We start from the raw sequence: 17880 nt of genomic DNA, 5'->3' as shown, positions 1-17880 counted from the left end.
CTCAAATCTCACCACATACATATACATAACTGCAACTATGTAGAGGTAACTGGTATATTAATTGACTTAATTTTCATTATCATGTAACATGTATATACCTTAATACATATGCAATATGTGTTTATATATGTTGGTTATATCAAAAAATGATATTTTAAAAACATTCATTAACTATTACAACATTCTTCTTATTTGTTGAGAACAGGGAAATTCATTAGTATTATAATACATTAAGAAATATTATTATTCTGATTTTGTAAAGAATATTCTAGGCTTTAGGAACTAGGTAGCAAATGTGAAGACAAAATGGGTACAGTCTGTATCTTCATGAAATATTTGTCTCAGTGGGAGAGGGGAGTGTGTGTGTGTGTGTGTCTGTGTCTGTGTGTGTCTGTGTATGTGTGTGTATTTTAGATGCTAATAAAATGCCTACCTAAAATTATATAAATTATCTTAGAGGACAATGTTTGTACATTCCCTGTTTGACATGCAATTTTAAATCTATTTTCTCTTTGGACGATTCACATGTCAAGATTCTAACAAATTCAAATAGCTACATGACCCTTATTAAAATAATTCATAGAATGGTCTGAGAAAATGCATGATTTGTGGTACACGTTTGCTCTAAATTTCAAACAACTGACATTACAGGGCTTGTGCATTAAATGTCACTCATTAGAAAACAAATTGTCAGTGTCCATTGTTAAGAAACAATATTCAAGTCAAATTAATAAACACGTGGGTGCTCTCCTGGTATGACGCACTGTAACAAGTGCTAGGATTTATGACAGAGAAAGCAGAATTTCGTAAGACCTACTAAGCTCCTCTACAGCTCTCAGTCAGCATGCTGCAAGCTTCTGAATTCCTCACAAATATGTGAGGTAAGCTGGCAATTTGCATTGTTAGTAAAGTGCACAGCGAGGAGGGGGTATTTTCTTCTCCTTGGACTTGTGCATAGTAGGATTTTTGTGGGGTAGAGTGTGATATCATGTAACCTCTGATTTTGCACATTTTCCTAAACACACCACAGAAGTGTGTCACACATCTGAATGTCATGTTTCTGATATGCTAATTTGCAATACTATATATTCTGTATGTTGGGCTTCTAAGACACATAAAGAAGTGTTGGTCATTTTGTCAAGGGACATAAATTGGTAAGTCAAGCTTGGCAACGGTGTAGTGAAAGCTAGAATTTAAAAGGCTGGGGCCTTTGAGGGTTGGATACTTCATTTAGAGACTCTGCAAGTGCAAGGGCCTTATTGCCTAATTGACATTTAAAGCACATCGGTGATCTTTTTCTGCTTTGCTACACTAAAATCTTTTACTTTCAGTTTTAGTGGATTAAGTATCTGTGGGTCATTTTGAACAGTCTGCATTTTAATGCAATATTCATTTGAAATATGTATTGACTCCATATATTATACTAATGTGGACACACTGCACATAAAAAAATATATACTTATTTACTGGCGGAGGTCCTCTTTCCTTCTCAGCCTGTCAGCCATCATTCTGAGATGGGAAAGAGGCAGAAGGGGATGGAAAGCTTTGTATGCTGCCCATGAGCATGAATAGACACAGGCCTCTGGGAGACAGACTTCAGTGCATCAGCTCAACTTTATTCCAGTGTATAAGGAACATAGGATTAGGGAGCCTGGGGACAAACTCTAATTTGCATTAAGTGGCACACTGCTATCACAAGGCTTTGTATGTGGCAGTGGGGTCCTATCAAAATGGCTAGAGCACTTGCCTAATTACCGTGTCTGCCATCAGGGTAAGGGAGTTTGCAGGTAACTGTGTCAAGGGTCACTCTTGTGATAAGTCAGGCATCCTGGTCCTAGAGACATCCTCTACATAAGGCTGGGCAGAGAACAGGAAACCTTTGCTTTGGGGAGGGAATTATACTTGTTGCAGAGCTTGGAGAAAGCTGCCAGGCCATGATAGACTGCAACCTCTGATCAGCAGGGCCTTCCAACATTTGCTTATTAGTAGTATCACCAACAATTTTACAGGCCCTGAGCAGTCATGGGCAATCAGTAAGTTAAAAGTAACAGATACAAATTCCCAAATTTTTACTTAGAATTCTAGTTTTTCAAGGAACTTAAAAGGTTTTATGTCAAAGCAACAACAAAACAATCTGATTCAATGAAATGGTAGCTACCATTTCACTTACACAAATATAACAATGGCACATGCCTTTAATCCCAGCACTCAGGAGACAGATCCAGGCTGATCTCTGTGAGTTTGAGGCCCGCCTGGTCTACAGAGCAAGATCCAAGACAGGCACTAAAACTACACAGAGAAACCCTGTCTCAGAAAACAAAACAAAACAAACAAACAAACAAAATACCTGCTAAGTACTTGAGGAAGAGTTATAAATCACAGGACAGTTTCTTTTCAGATAACTATTAGCTTCTCTTTCATTAGAAGCTAACTCAGCTCACATCAAAACAATCACAAAAGCACTTTGTGTCTTCTGCCATCACATTTCAGGGATGTGTTACAAATACTTACATGTCATCAGACCGATTCACATAAAATATTAAAATCACATGTATGAGGGGGTCATTAGTTTATGAAGTTTATTACAAGAAATCCAAGGAGTCTGCTCAAAGGACCAAGGAATTTATTATGGAGGAAGACTCACTACAGCACGAGAGATCTATCGCAGGGTCCTGAAGTCCCAGGTACAGTCCAAGGCTGTTCTGCCTGGGTCCAGCTCCGCATTCAAGCCCACGAGGGAGAGAAGGGAGCAGCATATGTGGGAAAATGGCATCTTAAATTGTCGCAAGAAGAGCTTTACCTTCTCAGACTCTCAGAGTGTGTCTCCCAGGCACTTGGATGTCTGTGGATCACCCTTGGGAAACGCTGAAGGCATCAAGTACCAAAGGATTTACCCGGCATTCAAAATTATTCTGACTCTCCAGATTAGCAAAAGATATATAAAACTGTGATTTATGTTTAAAATAAACATGTTGTAATTTGTTCCTATATTTATTCCGAGAGGGTTCCCTTCCTTTGCCACCAGCAGAACCCAAGCTACGAACACCTCTTTCATCCAGTATTAACTATCCCAGAGAACTACTCATTGATGTCTTTTACTGGAACTGTTGTGAGAGTACACAGTCGGCCACACAGGACCGGAGAATATGGTGCCGGATTGCCAAACTTGAGTCCCACCTTTAAACTGAACAGTTCCATCCTCACGCAAGGGCTGGAAGCAGTAGGCACAACTAGACCTCACACCTTAATTGCAGAATAATTTACCCCCTCCAGCTTCATTCATGAAACTGTTCGTTTAAAATTAAAGCAATAATAGCACAAGGTAAGCAAGTGCACAAAGAGAAATGGGAACATGTTAAAGAAACCTAAAAGCTTCTTCACTGGGCACCAACTTGTTCCAATTAAGACTGAATAGGATGGCAGAAGTAGTAAGATGGAGTAGGAACTGGAAGAGGATTGCATTAAACAAACTGGAATTTTCTATAACAGGAAGACAGTGAAGAAGACAGAACACTGACTTAAGGGAGAATACCACCTAAATATAAAAAAAGTGACATGGGGCAAGAGAGATGTTCTATCAGGCAGGTGCCTGCCATAAAGCCTGACAACTGATTGGCATGCCAGGGTGGAAAAAGAAAACTGATCAGAAGTTCAAAATTCACACACACACACACACACACACACACACACACACACACAATGGGATACATCATTGATAGATATACAGACAGACAGACAGAGACAGAGATGGAGAGTAACAGAGAGAGAATATTAGATAAACGAAAATGCAACTTTAAATGGTATTAAGGAGTGATATACAGAAAACCACAATTTGGGCATTACCACTGTGCTAGTGTATGCCACCAAAGCCAGGAGTGAATTTTGAAAGTTGATGGAGAGTACTCTATTCACATAGTTTCAGGAATCATTGTCAAGATCTCCTGCTACTTACAAGACAAAGGAGCACATATAATAAAAAGATCTGGCAGTATCTGCTTAACCATGTGATCTAACTCACCATTACAAATGCTGTCTTACAGTGGATCCAATGTGTAATGTACACCTGCATAATATCACTGATAAAATACTTAGTATGGTTTCAATTACAGTTTATACCAAAATGTGTCCAAGTTTTTGGGTATGCTACATGAACAGCTAAATAAAACCACCAATTAAAGGCGTGTGGGATTATTGCTCAAAATTTAAATGATCTAAAGAGACACCAATAGAGAGACACAAAAACTAATGCTTAAGATTTTGAGAATAAGGACATGTATCCCTACTTGTAGAATTAGCAAAAAGCAAATCTAGAGAATATTACTAACATAAATTCAGGTTAATTATATACATATGTATGTATGTATGTATGTATGTATGTATGTATATATTCATTTTACCATATTTTTTAAATATTTGAGATGTTTGAAATGTAATATCTGGAGGTGGTTGGAAGATAATAATTCTTTAAGAATGCTATTCACTCAGAAAAGATGAGTAGTTCATTGAACATGTGGATGAGTGGGTCTCTGATTCTTGTGTCTTCTCTTGGGCTCTGTTCCTTCTGTTGGTTTGTCTTGTCCAACTTGGATATGATCGTTTTTTGCTTTATCTTATTATATTTTATTTTGTTATATCTTTTAAATGAATGAATTAATGAAAACCTAATCACTAGTAAAAGGTTAACAACTGAACAATCATTTATACCTGCTGGGAAAAGAAAAATCAGTTTGTTTCAATGGAGTAGCACTGAGTATATTAACTACTGGGGGTAGGCCTCATGTTCAGGAGTAATTGACCAATGTATAACAGACTCCACGTACTTCTGTGTGTGTGTGTGTGTGTGTGTGTGTGTGTGTGTGTGTGAGTGCGCGTGTCTGTGTGTCTGTGTGTCTGTGTGTCTGTGTGTGCGCGCGCACTTTTATTTGGTTATAGTTTGGTCGAAAGTCTTGGAAAACTTTAGACCAAGAGCAAACCCAAATTTGAATTCTCTACTTCTCTCACTGTGTCCTTTGTCTTTCTGTTGTCTATGAATCAAAACCTGTCTGTTGTCTGTCTGTATGAAGTCTGTCTGCAGAAAGCATGATATGGGAAGGGAATGGGACTTTTTTTTTCTTTTTCTTTTTTTTTTCTTTTTCTTTTTACAGAAATCTTTAACAGGGTTTTACAAATGTCTTAGTGTTCTATTGCTGTGAAGAAACACCATGATCAAGACAATTTTTATAAAAAGAAAACATTTAATTGGGGCCTTGATTAAAGTTTCAGAGGTTTAGTTCATTATCATCATGGCAAGGAGAATGGCTGCAAGCAGGCAAATATGGTGCTGGAGAAATAGCTGGGAGCTGCATCCTGATCCAAAGGCAGTAGAGAGAAAGAGGGAGAGAGAGAAGAGACAAAGACAGAGAATGACAGAGAGAGCCTGGGCTTTTGAATCTTAAAGCCTACCAGCAGCAACACACCTCCTCCAATAAGGCCACACCTCCTATCTCTCCCAACAGTCCACCAACTAGGAACCAAACATTCAAATAGAAGAGCCTACAGGGCCATTTTCATTGAAACCACCACAACAACGTAAGTTGCCTTACTGACCCCAACTGACCCAGAATAGTACTCAAAACTTCAGACAGATATTATCACCCATATCCACATGTTGTCTCCAATATTTGTGGGACATTTGTTTTCTTTAAAGTTGCTTTCAAATTGTTGGAACTTTCAGCAAATGATTATTGTAGCACTCACAGATATATCATTTCAGGTCAGCAGCATGGAAAAATATATTTTTAAATTAAAGCTATGCATTTAACTTAGGTTGTTAAAGCTGATTACAGGGAAAATTGAATACAATGTTCTTGTTTGTTTGTTTGTTTGTTTTTAGGGTTTTGTTTTGTTTGTTTGTTGGGTGTTCATTTGTTTTGAGATAGGGTTTCTCTGTGTAACAGCTCTGGCTCCCCCAGAACCAAGGCAGCCTTTTTTATTTATTTATTTATTTATTTATTTGTAGCCTAAGCTGGCCTTAAACTCACAGAGACCCACCCGCCTCTACCTCCTGAGTGCACAGACCCAAAATGTTTCCTTAAAGGCAAATTAAATTTAAATAGGCTGAGTACACACTAGGAAAGCAGATTAAGTAAATATTTTAAATGGTCCCAAAGCACATTATTAACTTGGTTGCAAATTCAAATTATGAAGGGAAGAAGTATTTTCAGTATATTCCCACAACAGAAGAACATTTTCATACAAGTATATAATGTACTTTGAGAATCATGTTTGTTGGATGTATGCACATATACACACAGATGGAGTACATAGTCACATGTGTGTAGTGGGGTATTGAGGCCAGGGATAGAAATGGTCTCCTCTTTGTTCTCCTTCTTTCTCTTGGTCCACTTTGCCCTGCCCCCAGAGAAGAAATTTTTGCTCCTTTTTTTATGTCATGTACCTGGTGTTCTGTATCTGTTTGAGATTTCACTCCATTGTTTTAATAATCAGACTTGTCTTACATTTCCTGAAGGAGTATATAGTTGGATGGGCTCTGTCTATTTGAAAAATGATAAGTGAACATACAAAGCAGAAAAAAATAAATAATATAAACAAAACAGATACAGTAAAAAGTAATAGCTATGCACCTTTGCACTGAGAAAAGGATTAATTCTTGAGTGGTATTTAGAATATTTCCAGGAAAAGACGTGCTTGGTGTAGGACAAAGAGGACATTCTGAGAAGAAAAAAAAATGCATATAAATTAAGGAAAATGAGGACTTTAACTCATCTTGTTTGGTTTGGGTGGCATAGGTTTAGCTAGAACAAGTTCCATTTTTAAATTGTTAGACTATCAGGGTTTGTAAGATATCCTACTACAAAGGGAACATGGAGGTAAAATAGAGCCAAGTTAACAAAATAAATAGAATGCTGCTAAATTACTAGTAATGACAGGTAGGCTGCTGTGCCTGCTGTTGCTGGTGGTGTTAGTAATGAGTGATAGTCATGATGGTGGTAGTGATGGCGATGACTGTGGTTGGGAGGATGGAGGTGGAGATGATGGTGACAAATAGGATGGCTGTATTCTGGCAGGTTTTGGTGCCAACCACAAAGCCAAACCCTTTGTTTGAAGCAATGTATAGACTTCCAAAATTCCAATGTATAGTAATAAGTAGAGGCTAGATAGATTGTTCAGTGGTTAAAAGCACATTTTCTTTTTTAAATACAAATGACAAAGTTTAATTTATGAAGAAAGTCACAAATGTTAAGTGAAAAAATATTAAAGTATTAAAAGATACAAGACACAATTAGTATGTCAACACAGTTTCATTTGGAACCTTATTTTTAAAATTAAATTTAAAAAAAACTCAAGATTAGGAATTATGAATAGATGAGAAAAAATGAAAAAGGATAATGAAGAATTTGTTTCCTTAGTGGTATTAATGCATTTAATAGATGGGATGGCCAAGGAAATATGAGGGGCAAGAGAACTGCATTTAATGCAATAGAAGAGTGATGTAGCAAGGGCACTGTGGCAGATGAATGGTCTGTAGTAGACTTAATGCTCCAGCATTTGTCATGGTAAGAGTGGAGTAGTCACCAACTGGTTCCCACCTAGGAGTTCTTTGAATCTCTCTCGGTTCTGGTCAAAGATGCCATCACTTTCTGCATCTGGTAGAAAGAACCTTTGAACTGGCCTCCCTCTTTTTTGCTGCCTTCCAATCCTCAGATCTATTTACAGAAGCCTGAGTAATCCCACTGAAGTAAAAGCCAGAGCATTTCTTCCTTCTGCTCAGAACCACTTATGGTGTCCCATCTTCCTTAGAAAAAAGCTTAAGTCATAACAACGACCTGTAAAGTCCACACAATAGAACTTCAAAAAGCACTTGTTCATGCAAAGGGCCCGAGTTTGATTCCCAGCAACTACCTGTGAACAGTGTAGAATTTTCTTCAACTTCAGTTCTAGGGTATCTCATGCCCTCTCTTGCTTCCACAGACTCTAGGCCTGCGTGTGGTATACAGACACACATGATGGCAAACACTCACAGACATAAAATAAAAATAAGTAAATTTCAAATAGTAATACCAGAACAAAGTTGAATTTGGCCAAGGTATAAGGCAAATTTAGCACTTAACTCACTCATCTTCAAAATGACCCTTAGTACACATGTTACAAACGCCTTTAATAACATTGGAATTAAAGTTATTGAGCAGTTTTCCCAAAGTCAGATGTTTGGTGGAAGGAAGGTTAATTGGGATCAAACACTAGGTTTTTGTTTTGTTTTGCTTTTGTCTTTAAAGCCTATGATCAAACCACCACAGTACATACCCAGTACGAACTTTCAATTTAGAATGCAGGATTCATCTATCAACATAAGCCTACTGTCTCCAACAAAGTCATTAACAAAACATTGGTTTCCACCAGCAGCGGTCCTCGTCCTCTTGAAGGAAGGGTTGCAGGCAAACATTGCCATTGTCTGTCTCCTGCCCCTGTCTCTTTCCACCTTGTGTTCAGTGAGAAGGTCTCTCCCTGAATCATTGATGAGGCTGGCTATCCAGTGAGCCCCCAAGAGTCTGCTGTCTCCTCCATTCCAGAGCTGAGTTTATCAGCACATTCTGCTCCATTCCGGTTTTGATGTGGGTTCTGGGGAAGCAAGCTCAAATCTCTGTGGTCGTAGAGAATGCACATTGACAACTGTGCTGTCTTCTCCAGCCTGGGGTCAACCAACTTCTAAGGGATAAAAATACGTTCTCCATGGGATAAGACGTTTACTCCATGGAAATATGATGAAATGTCTTATTTCCCTTTATTCTGAACAATGTAACAGAGCTTGAAACAGTTGCTGGAGATACCCATGAAAAATCACTGTCAGCTTAAAGTCACAGAAGCAATGTGGGGGAAGTGTAGCTACTGGAATTAACTCATTAAATCTCCAACAGTACATCTATCAGGACAAAGAAACAGACTTAATTGTTTGAAAATATTTGAATATTCTAACCTCCTTTAAGGATGACCCTGGAGTAGTATCTTCTTAATACAGATCAGTGTTAAAAGTTAAAGAGTAAAAGCTTATTGTCCTATGCACTCACAAGTTTAACTTGCTCATTCAGTACTTAACATGCAATATGTCTCAAGTACTGGAGACATCAGGAGATAAGCAAAAGCCAGATCCAGACCCATGCAGAGTTTTATAAAGTGAAATTACTTCCATTTTACATATTAGGAAACCTGGGCTTAGGAAAATTTACTGAATGTGCAAGGGCACTTAGCTAGTAAGAAATTCAAATGTAACATGAGATATTAGCATCTGTGCTGACTAATCTTATGTCAACTTGACACACAAACTAGAGGAAAGACCTTCAACTGAGAAAATGCTTCCATAAGATCCAGCTGTAAGGCATTTTTATAATTAGGGATTGATGGGGGAGGGCCCAGCCAGCCCATTTTGGATATGGCCATCTCTGGGCTGGTAATCCTGGGTTCTATAAGACAGCGCACTTCCGCTTTAAACAAAAAGGAACTTTTACAACACCACTACCTTTTATCTGATTTAACTCAAATGAGGGTTTCTCAACAGTGGCGTAAGCTAGAATTTTGAGCTAGAAAACTTTGTGGTGAGATCTGTGCACGTAGCATGATTGGCAGCGGTCCCAGTCTCTGCCTCACTGTACCTCACTGCACTCTATTAGATCGTTACAACCAAATATGTCGCCAAATACTGACCAGTGCTCTTTCAGCACAAAATCAGACCTATGCAGAGAGCTATTGATTGAGAAACAGCTAGGAAACTCTTAGAACTTGTTGAAAAATAATCTCCCCAACCTGCAAATCCTTGAATAAATCCCACCCCCATCCTTCGCCACAGAGTGCTCACTTTATTGTTTTAAAGGCAGAGCCTTGCTGCATAAAACTAAGTTTCCATTCGCAAGCTCTTAAATGCAATCCTAACCACCTAACCTGCTTTGATCTGGACCTATCAAACAAGTACTGTGGACCCCATTAGTGCCTTAGCGATTTCAGTATCAGACGAGGTGCTTTTGCCCTCTTGTGGCAGGAACTAGTAATAACACAAATTGGAGGCCAAATGTGAAATCCTTTGCCACACATAAAATGTCTAGTTTACCATAGAAGGGAATGAAAATAGAGCCTGCAGGATAATTCTTACCAACGGGAGACACTAAAAATTTAAATAAAATATTTTTAATGAGTTGGTTCCTGAACACTTTAAAGCTAGTAGATTACAGAAGGAAACAAAAGAACTCTAAGGCAAAAAAAAAAAAAAAAAAACATAAAAGATGTTGAAAAACATTGAACACTGAGTTAAAACACCAGTAAAGTATCCAAATAGGACATCTGTATAGCATGCCTTCTTCCCAAAGGGGGAACATCACCTAAGAAGGATTGAAAGATTGTAAGAGCCTGAAGGGAGAGAAGATTGCTTCAAAACAATGTCTTCAGGACATGACATTTGCAGTTTTGAACTCACAGTGACTAAGGCTTCCTGCACAGACCTACATAAAATTAATCCAGTCAACACTACAGCATAAAAGGGAAGGGACCCATGGCCCCCCCACCTCCAGCTGAGGAGCTACCTACAGTTGATGGTACATAGGAGAGGAAAAGTCAGTTTTCTTCTTATTTGTGACCCATAGTGGGTTGTCCATGGTCCAGCGGGCAATGCCCTACAACAGTGGGACTCAATGCATTATTTGAAAGGGAGAAAGAAGAAGAAAAACATAAAGAAGGGAGTTCTGATGTGGCTTAGATATGTTGTATTCACATTGCAATTACCGACGAACCATTTAAATAAATAAACCTGGATTGGTTCATTCTAGCATTACAATTCCAAACAAGTAATCTAACTGAGCTTTGTGCCCCTAATCACAAACCAAAATATAATAAATAAAGTGCAGGACTAGAAGACCATTTGGGCAATATCTAATGCAAACCCTCCTTAAAAGAGGAGGTAACATAGTTCCAGAAAAGATCTGGCAAAGTCATGGTTAGGAAGAGTCATGCAAGTTTTTGTTTGTTTGTTTGTTTGTTTGTTTGTTTGGTTGGTTGGTTGGTTTTATTTTGTTTTTCTAATTGCACTCCAATGGAGTCTATGATCAAATATAAACATAGAAGAGTTAACTGGTGGTAAGATAACTTTTAAAAATGCATACACACGGTCACTTATATTTCAAATGTTTCACAGACTGATACTCATTGACAGCTGTCTAGCAGTAATTATCCAGGTTCTGGGGCTCCTAAGAAAAGTACAGAGTGAGGACAGTACAGAAAAGATCAGTAACAACAGGAGACAAATTTGGGAAGTAAAGGGCCCTCGTTAATCCCACAGCAGGCTCTAAAATAGGGCTCATACAACATCAGGTAGTCTGCTCCCTCCCAAGAAGAAAGAATGTCCTCCTGAATAAGTCTTCAGGGAACACTGCCCTGGAAAGGGCTGTGTCTTCCAACAAGATAAGAGCATTTTCCAGAGTGAATGCAGAATGTGAGGCTTCTGTCAAAGGAACCAGGCGAAATGGGAGATAAAAGCCTTTCTAAATGGTGAATCTGACAGCACTTAGCAACCTCAACAGAGTAGGCAAGCATGCATGGAGACCAGGGTCTCCCACTCTCAGCCTCTGAGTTTGATTGTAGAATGGAGGAAAGAAGACACATCCAGTGAGGAATCTCTGCACTCCTAAAAAGCCAGTGTTCTGCTTTGGGTGTCTTGACACTCCTACCTTGCTCAAACAATGGAGCAATGGGAAAACTCAGGCCTGAATTCAAATATTGACTCTATCATTTTTGTAAGTTAATTAGTCTCTAATATGAGCTTTCTCTGAGACATGATTTCTAGACACATATTCTCTGTGTGCCTATTTCTGTTTGAATCTTGGCTGAAATGTTTCATGCCCATCCATCACTTAAATATTTCACTTTCTCTTTCTGCTTTTGCATGTTTTTGATTTTATCTAATTGATTTATTTTGTATATATAAAATTGAATGGTAAGAAATTGCCAATACTCCTAACATTATCAATGTCATTTCTTCTTTTACTTTAAAAAAATCATACAATAGATTCTGGTCAGACTCCTTTCTCCCAACTCCTCCAGGTTCTCCCCAACTCCTCTCTCATGCAACCCCATTCCCTTTCTTTTTCTCTCTTTAGAAAACAAACTAACAGGCAAACAATAAATAAACCAAAAAAACCCCACAAGAAACAAAAAAACGCACAAAAACACAAAATCAGAAATGATAATATACAAGCAAACCAGGGTGACAAAAAAATACCCAAACAAAGAGCAATATTGAACAAAAGGTCTACAAAAAATCCTATAGCAATATTAATTTCATTGCTTAAAATTGATTTTATATGGTTCATTCAAATGTTATATTTTCCACCTATAAGTTTCTTGAGGACAAAATCTGGATGTTGGCTGTATTATATTTGATTATGATTCATTTGAACTATATGAGTCTTCTAAAAACAAGTCATCACACTGGAAATAAGCCTGTAAAGTAGGGTCTTTCAACCTAGCAGATGTAACACTGGAATTCCCAGACATTACATAACCTGTGCAACATCATGCAGCCACACAATAGAACTGGGAGGGCTAAGCCCTGAACTCCAGACAAGTCAAGTATTTGTTCCACAAGAGGAAAAAGCCTGCATGTTGAATCAGTGCTTTGAGGGGACTTAAAAATGCTACAAAGTTATTTTCTTGTTTGGCTGAAATTGCCAAAAATGTATATACCATTATATAAATTTGAAAAATGGAGACTAGTTCATTCAAATATATTTTTTTCATCAGACTTTTACTACGTTGTCTATTATATGTGGAGTCATTACTTCAAGTTCATGGAAACAGAGGATGAAGACACCCTAACCCCTTGAGTCAAGAAATTGCAGGAAAGGGTTTATTTCATCTCACAGGTCATCACTGAGGGAAGTCATGGCAGGAACTCAAGGCAGAAACCTGAAGGCAGGAACTGAAGCCAAGGCCATTGGGAGATGGCTACCAACTGGCTTACTCTCCATGGTTTGCTCAGCCTGCTTTCTATACCAACAGAGACAGTGATCTCCTTTTGCAGTTTATGCAAAGGTGAGAACATTTTCTACTATAACAGAACCCTTTGGGATTTTTTATTCAAAGCTTTTTCTCCCCACCCCCTTCTCTTTTTCAGTATTCCAAGATGTGCATGTCATGATATTTGTTGGGTTTGGTTTTCTCATGACCTTCCTGAAGAAATATGGCTTCAGTGGTGTTGGTTTCAATCTTTTTCTTGCTGCTCTGGGCCTTCAGTGGGGTACTTTTGTACAGGGAATCCTTCACAACAAAGGAAAAAGTTTTCACATTGGAATCAAAACGTGAGTATCTTTGAATGTGACTGCTTGTGCCCTTGCCTTCCAGTTCATACGTTGAAATCTTAACTCCTAAATCATGAGACAATTAAATCCAAAGGCAAAAATCTCATGATGTTGTGGGATTAATGCCCATTCAAAGCTACAATACACTGCACCGTTTCAATGTGAATTCACTCTTCATTCACTTTATTCCTCCTTTCGCCCTCAGTATGATAAATGCAGACTTCAGTACAGCCACAGTTCTGATTTCTTTTGGCGCTGTCCTGGGAAAGACAAGCCCCATCCAAATGTTGGTCATGACAATTCTAGAAATTGCTGTCTTTGCTGGCAATGAATATCTGGTTACTGAAGAATTTAAGGTAAGGGTGAGAGTTACTGTGCTCTGACTATCAGTGCTAGCTACCATGTGCTATGGGAGCCCACTCCAAATAAGGGTAAATGTCTACAGGAGTGCCACCAGATGCAGTAGTAAAAAAAAAAAATAACCACTCTTTCTGGGGTTCTTATTGTAAAATGGAGTGGGGCAACTTACACATTATTTTATTTCATCTTTACAAAGCCATAGAAGGTAGGTGTTATTATTACTACTATTAATCCACAGTCAAATGATCACAGATGCTAAAAGATTCACCCGAGTCTGAGTCTGGATTTAAGCCACATTTTCCTAACTCTGTCACCCATTTTACTACACTGTGTTGCATATCAGTAAATAATTCCCACTTATATTTAAATGACTATATAAATAGTGCCATATAAAGCCTTCTATAGGTTCAATTTTTGTCTTCTCTATGAAAATGTTACTGATTCCCTCAAAGATAATAGATTATTTCTGACTATACTGATGTACATTTTCATCTATTTATACTTGTGTTGATTCAAGAGCTAATATTTTAACTAAGTATTAGTGATTTACGAGAAAAAAATTAGTTAAGATTTCTATCTTTACAATGCTTAAAGTATAGTAAGCTAGACAAAAGCCAAATAATTATATATCCATTCTATGCTAATTCTATGTTTGTGATAAATTGTCTGAGAAACTTAAGGGGAGAAAGAAACACTTTGGTTCATATGCTCAGAATCAGTAGACCATTAGCTCTGTTTATGTTTGTTTGTTTGTTTTGTTTTCTGGGCCCGTAGGTGGGCAGATCCTCACATTGGTGGTGTGCACTAGAGTGAAGCTGCTCACTTCCTGGTGGGCAGGAAGCAAGGAGGAAGAGGCTGGGGACAAAATCATTCTCCTAATGACATGCTTCCTACAGTTTTCACCAAGTCCAAATTGCCTACTCAGTTATAGACCCTTCAGTCAATACATCCATTGAAGATACCAAATCTCCTTCATATTACTTCCCAAAGCCACAACCCTGAACACCACTTCACTGGGGACCAAGCTTCCCCACACATGAGCCTTTGGGAGACATTGCATATCTAAACTGCAACATGCCCACTTACTCAAAGACATGGAAAATACATAGTGGGAAATGGGGGTTCTGAGAAAGCTATTGAGTATAGACTGAAAATCAAGGAAAGAATTCTCTGAGGAAGTGATAGCAACACTAGTTTGTTAGAGTTTTACAGATCACTAAGGAAGGGACATGCACTGAATGCCAAAGGAAGTTCAAGAACAGAGGCTCGTTGGTAGGGGACAGCTCCAGGAGGAGCTTGAGTTACAATTGATGAGCATAGTTGGCCAGACACTGGTGTAGCTACCAAGGTAAGAAGATGAAATTAACAGAAAGAGGCCCTGCATGCTCAATGTGTTGCTGAAGTGAAAACTAATTTGATAGGTTCTGAGAAGGAAATGAGAAGGGTTCTTTTACTACAAATATGTGAGCATTTATGGAGGGACACAGACTTACATAGTGTTTGTAAAGTCCAAATATAATTAATGGTCCCCTATCTCTCTCCTGGAGACATATGGTAAAGAGAAGAAAGGTTTCTGTATGGAAGTGTTCAGCAAAGCTGAAAGTTGAAGACATTTATGTGCTACAGTGAAGACTGAACTCAAATGGATGAAGCTGCTCTTTAAGGGCACTGGATTTTTGTCTAGTCAAATATGGAGCAAACCAGGAGATTCTTCTACTTGCACCACTTTGAAATTCTTAAATAAATTTGTGACGTTTTTCTACCTTAGTTTACATAAGAATTTGCTCCTGGCTTAGCATCCTGAATTTTCTCTCTAGAAGCACAAAATAGAGAGTACTTGATTAAATTCATATCAGATCCTAAAAAGGGAACAAAATGCCTCTCAAGTCAGTATTGGAATTCAGCTGGTCTTCACGTAGTACCTAACAGAAAGTAGAACCATGTGGGCAGGACTGGCCTTTTTAAGGTTCAAGTCTGAGTTATAGTTAAATGAATTTTAGCTACAAAGCCAAATAAATATGGATCATTTTTATTTTGTATCAGGTGCAATACCTCATAGTTCACTGAATTTCTCTTAAACCTGAAATAGCCTAGCACATACTGCATGCCCAGTAAATTCCTGGCTCTTTAGGAATATGGTCTAACCTAAGCACCAACACAATTCTATTAAGTGGATAATTTATCCCAGTTTTATAAAATCTAAAGTTCATGGATGTTCAGTAATTTTTTAGCATCACATCCCAAGAAGTACTTCACCTTTGCATGTCTCAAGAGCTTGCCATATTTTTTTTCTTATTTTACTACCTCATTTTAACTTTTCTTTAACATCTCCCCCAAGCAATTATTTCATTGTCTTTCTGCTTTCTGTAAGGAGACTCATTTTCACCTCCATTTATGCAAATTTCATTTTGTCCCTGCAGGCCTCTGACACTGGGGCATCAATGACAATCCATGCTTTTGGAGCATACTTTGGCTTAGCTGTAGCAGGTGTCTTATATCGCCCTGGCCTCCGAAGGGAACATAAAAATGAAGAGTCTGTGTATCACTCTGACTTGTTTGCCATGATTGGTGAGTAGAATGAACTTACCTGATGCTTATCTGTACCCAAAGATGCTCAGAAGGCCTGTTTTGGTGATCACTTTGTTTTATGGTGGGTCAGTATTCCCTGTTCTCCTGGCTGATGATGATGAAGGCTAAAAACACAGACATCAAATTCCAGAGCAAAGTACCCTCTAACATGATCTTCTCTATAATAACTAATACCATTTATGATTTACAGGAACACTTTTCCTTTGGATATTTTGGCCCAGCTTTAATTCAGCCATTGCTGAACCTGGAGAAAACCAGTATAGGGCCATTATCAACACATACTTGTCCCTTGCTGCCTGTGTGATCGTAGCCTATGCCTTGTCCAGCCTTGTTGAACGCCGAGGGAGGCTGGATATGGTAAGTGTCAATATTAAACCAATGGAAGCTTCATTAGTTATCAACAGTTGCTTGGATAATAAAGTCATTATGCTTTTGAGCTGGGATCCTAGGACAAACTACAAAACAACAGACTTCAAAGAATGTTTTGAAAATAATTTTCATTAATTCACTTACTATCTACTCTGCTAAATTGAAGACAAGGAATTTGCAGTTTGTCGGGTATGCAGCCATGTAAAACTCAGACATAAAAGGCTTTTTTTTTCTTTCATACTAAAACTAACTGCTCTTAACTCCATAGAAATTTTCCCTCAATACTTGACTTGTCAAAGAATAGGATGGTGGGTGTTGGTTCTATTTTGCAACTGCAAGTGTTCACAGGTGATAACTATGCTGTGTAGTCACTGATAGAGTTCATTCCTCTGGAGGATGGCCCCACACCCTCCCATGTTTGAGCAGCACCAACTGGACTTTGTGGGGATGGAAAAATTGTGAAGTAGGGAGGGTGTATGTTAGGGGAATACAGGGGAGTTGGAGGAGGAAAGCAAGAGGTAGCTTTGATTATATTTCACTGTGGACATGTATGTTTTTTAAGAAAGATTTTAAAAACATAAACAATAATCCCAAATATAACTCTAGAAAAGGAAAATGACAATTTGAGTAATGAAGGGCAAGATTTGAGGGAAAGAAAGCTTAGGGGAGCAGGAGATCCCAGCAGGATCAAGAACAGAAAGGGAGAATGAGGAATAACAGACCATGATAAATGAAGACCACATGAGAACAGGAATAGGCAGAGTGCTCGAGAGGTCCCCAGAAATCCACAATGATACATCCTCTGTAGACTGCTGGCAATGGTCCAGAGAAAGCCTGATCTGACCTAGTCTGGTGATCAGATGGCCAAACACCCTAACAGTCGTCTTGGAACTCTCATCCAATAACTGATGGAAGTGTGTAGTTAGAGTTTTCCTGCCTGGCCCAGTCAGGACAAATCTCTCTCACCCGCCAGTCCCATAGTCGCTCAGACCCAACCAAGAAAGCACATAGAAACTTACAAACTGCTTACAAACTGTATGGCTGTGGCAGGCTTTTTGTTATCTACTTCTCCTATCTTAAATTAACCCATTTCTGTTAGTCTATACTTTCCCACATGGCTTGCGGCTTACCAATGTCTTTACATGTTGCTTCTCATGGCGGCAGCTGGTGGTGTCTCCCCAGCCTTCTACTTCCCAGAATTCTCTTCTCTCTTGTTCCGCCTATA

The 17880-nt window shown here is 38.5% G+C and overlaps 1 protein-coding gene across 1 annotated transcript in view; it reads left to right on the top strand.

Moving 5' to 3' along the window:
* Window positions 1-17880, top strand: part of Rhag (Rh associated glycoprotein) — a 31625-nt gene that overhangs the window by 1926 nt on the left and 11819 nt on the right. Inside the window, exons 2-5 of the mRNA XM_036166987.1 lie at window positions 13154-13337; window positions 13543-13693; window positions 16118-16265; window positions 16477-16643. Coding sequence (XP_036022880.1) covers window positions 13154-13337; window positions 13543-13693; window positions 16118-16265; window positions 16477-16643 — 650 coding nt within the window. The remainder of the gene's footprint in view (window positions 1-13153; window positions 13338-13542; window positions 13694-16117; window positions 16266-16476; window positions 16644-17880) is intronic.

The sequence above is a fragment of the Onychomys torridus genome, chromosome 18 (assembly GCF_903995425.1).
Source record: "Onychomys torridus chromosome 18, mOncTor1.1, whole genome shotgun sequence".
NCBI lineage: Eukaryota > Metazoa > Chordata > Mammalia > Rodentia > Cricetidae > Onychomys > Onychomys torridus.
This window is presented reverse-complemented; position numbering and strand designations above follow the sequence as displayed.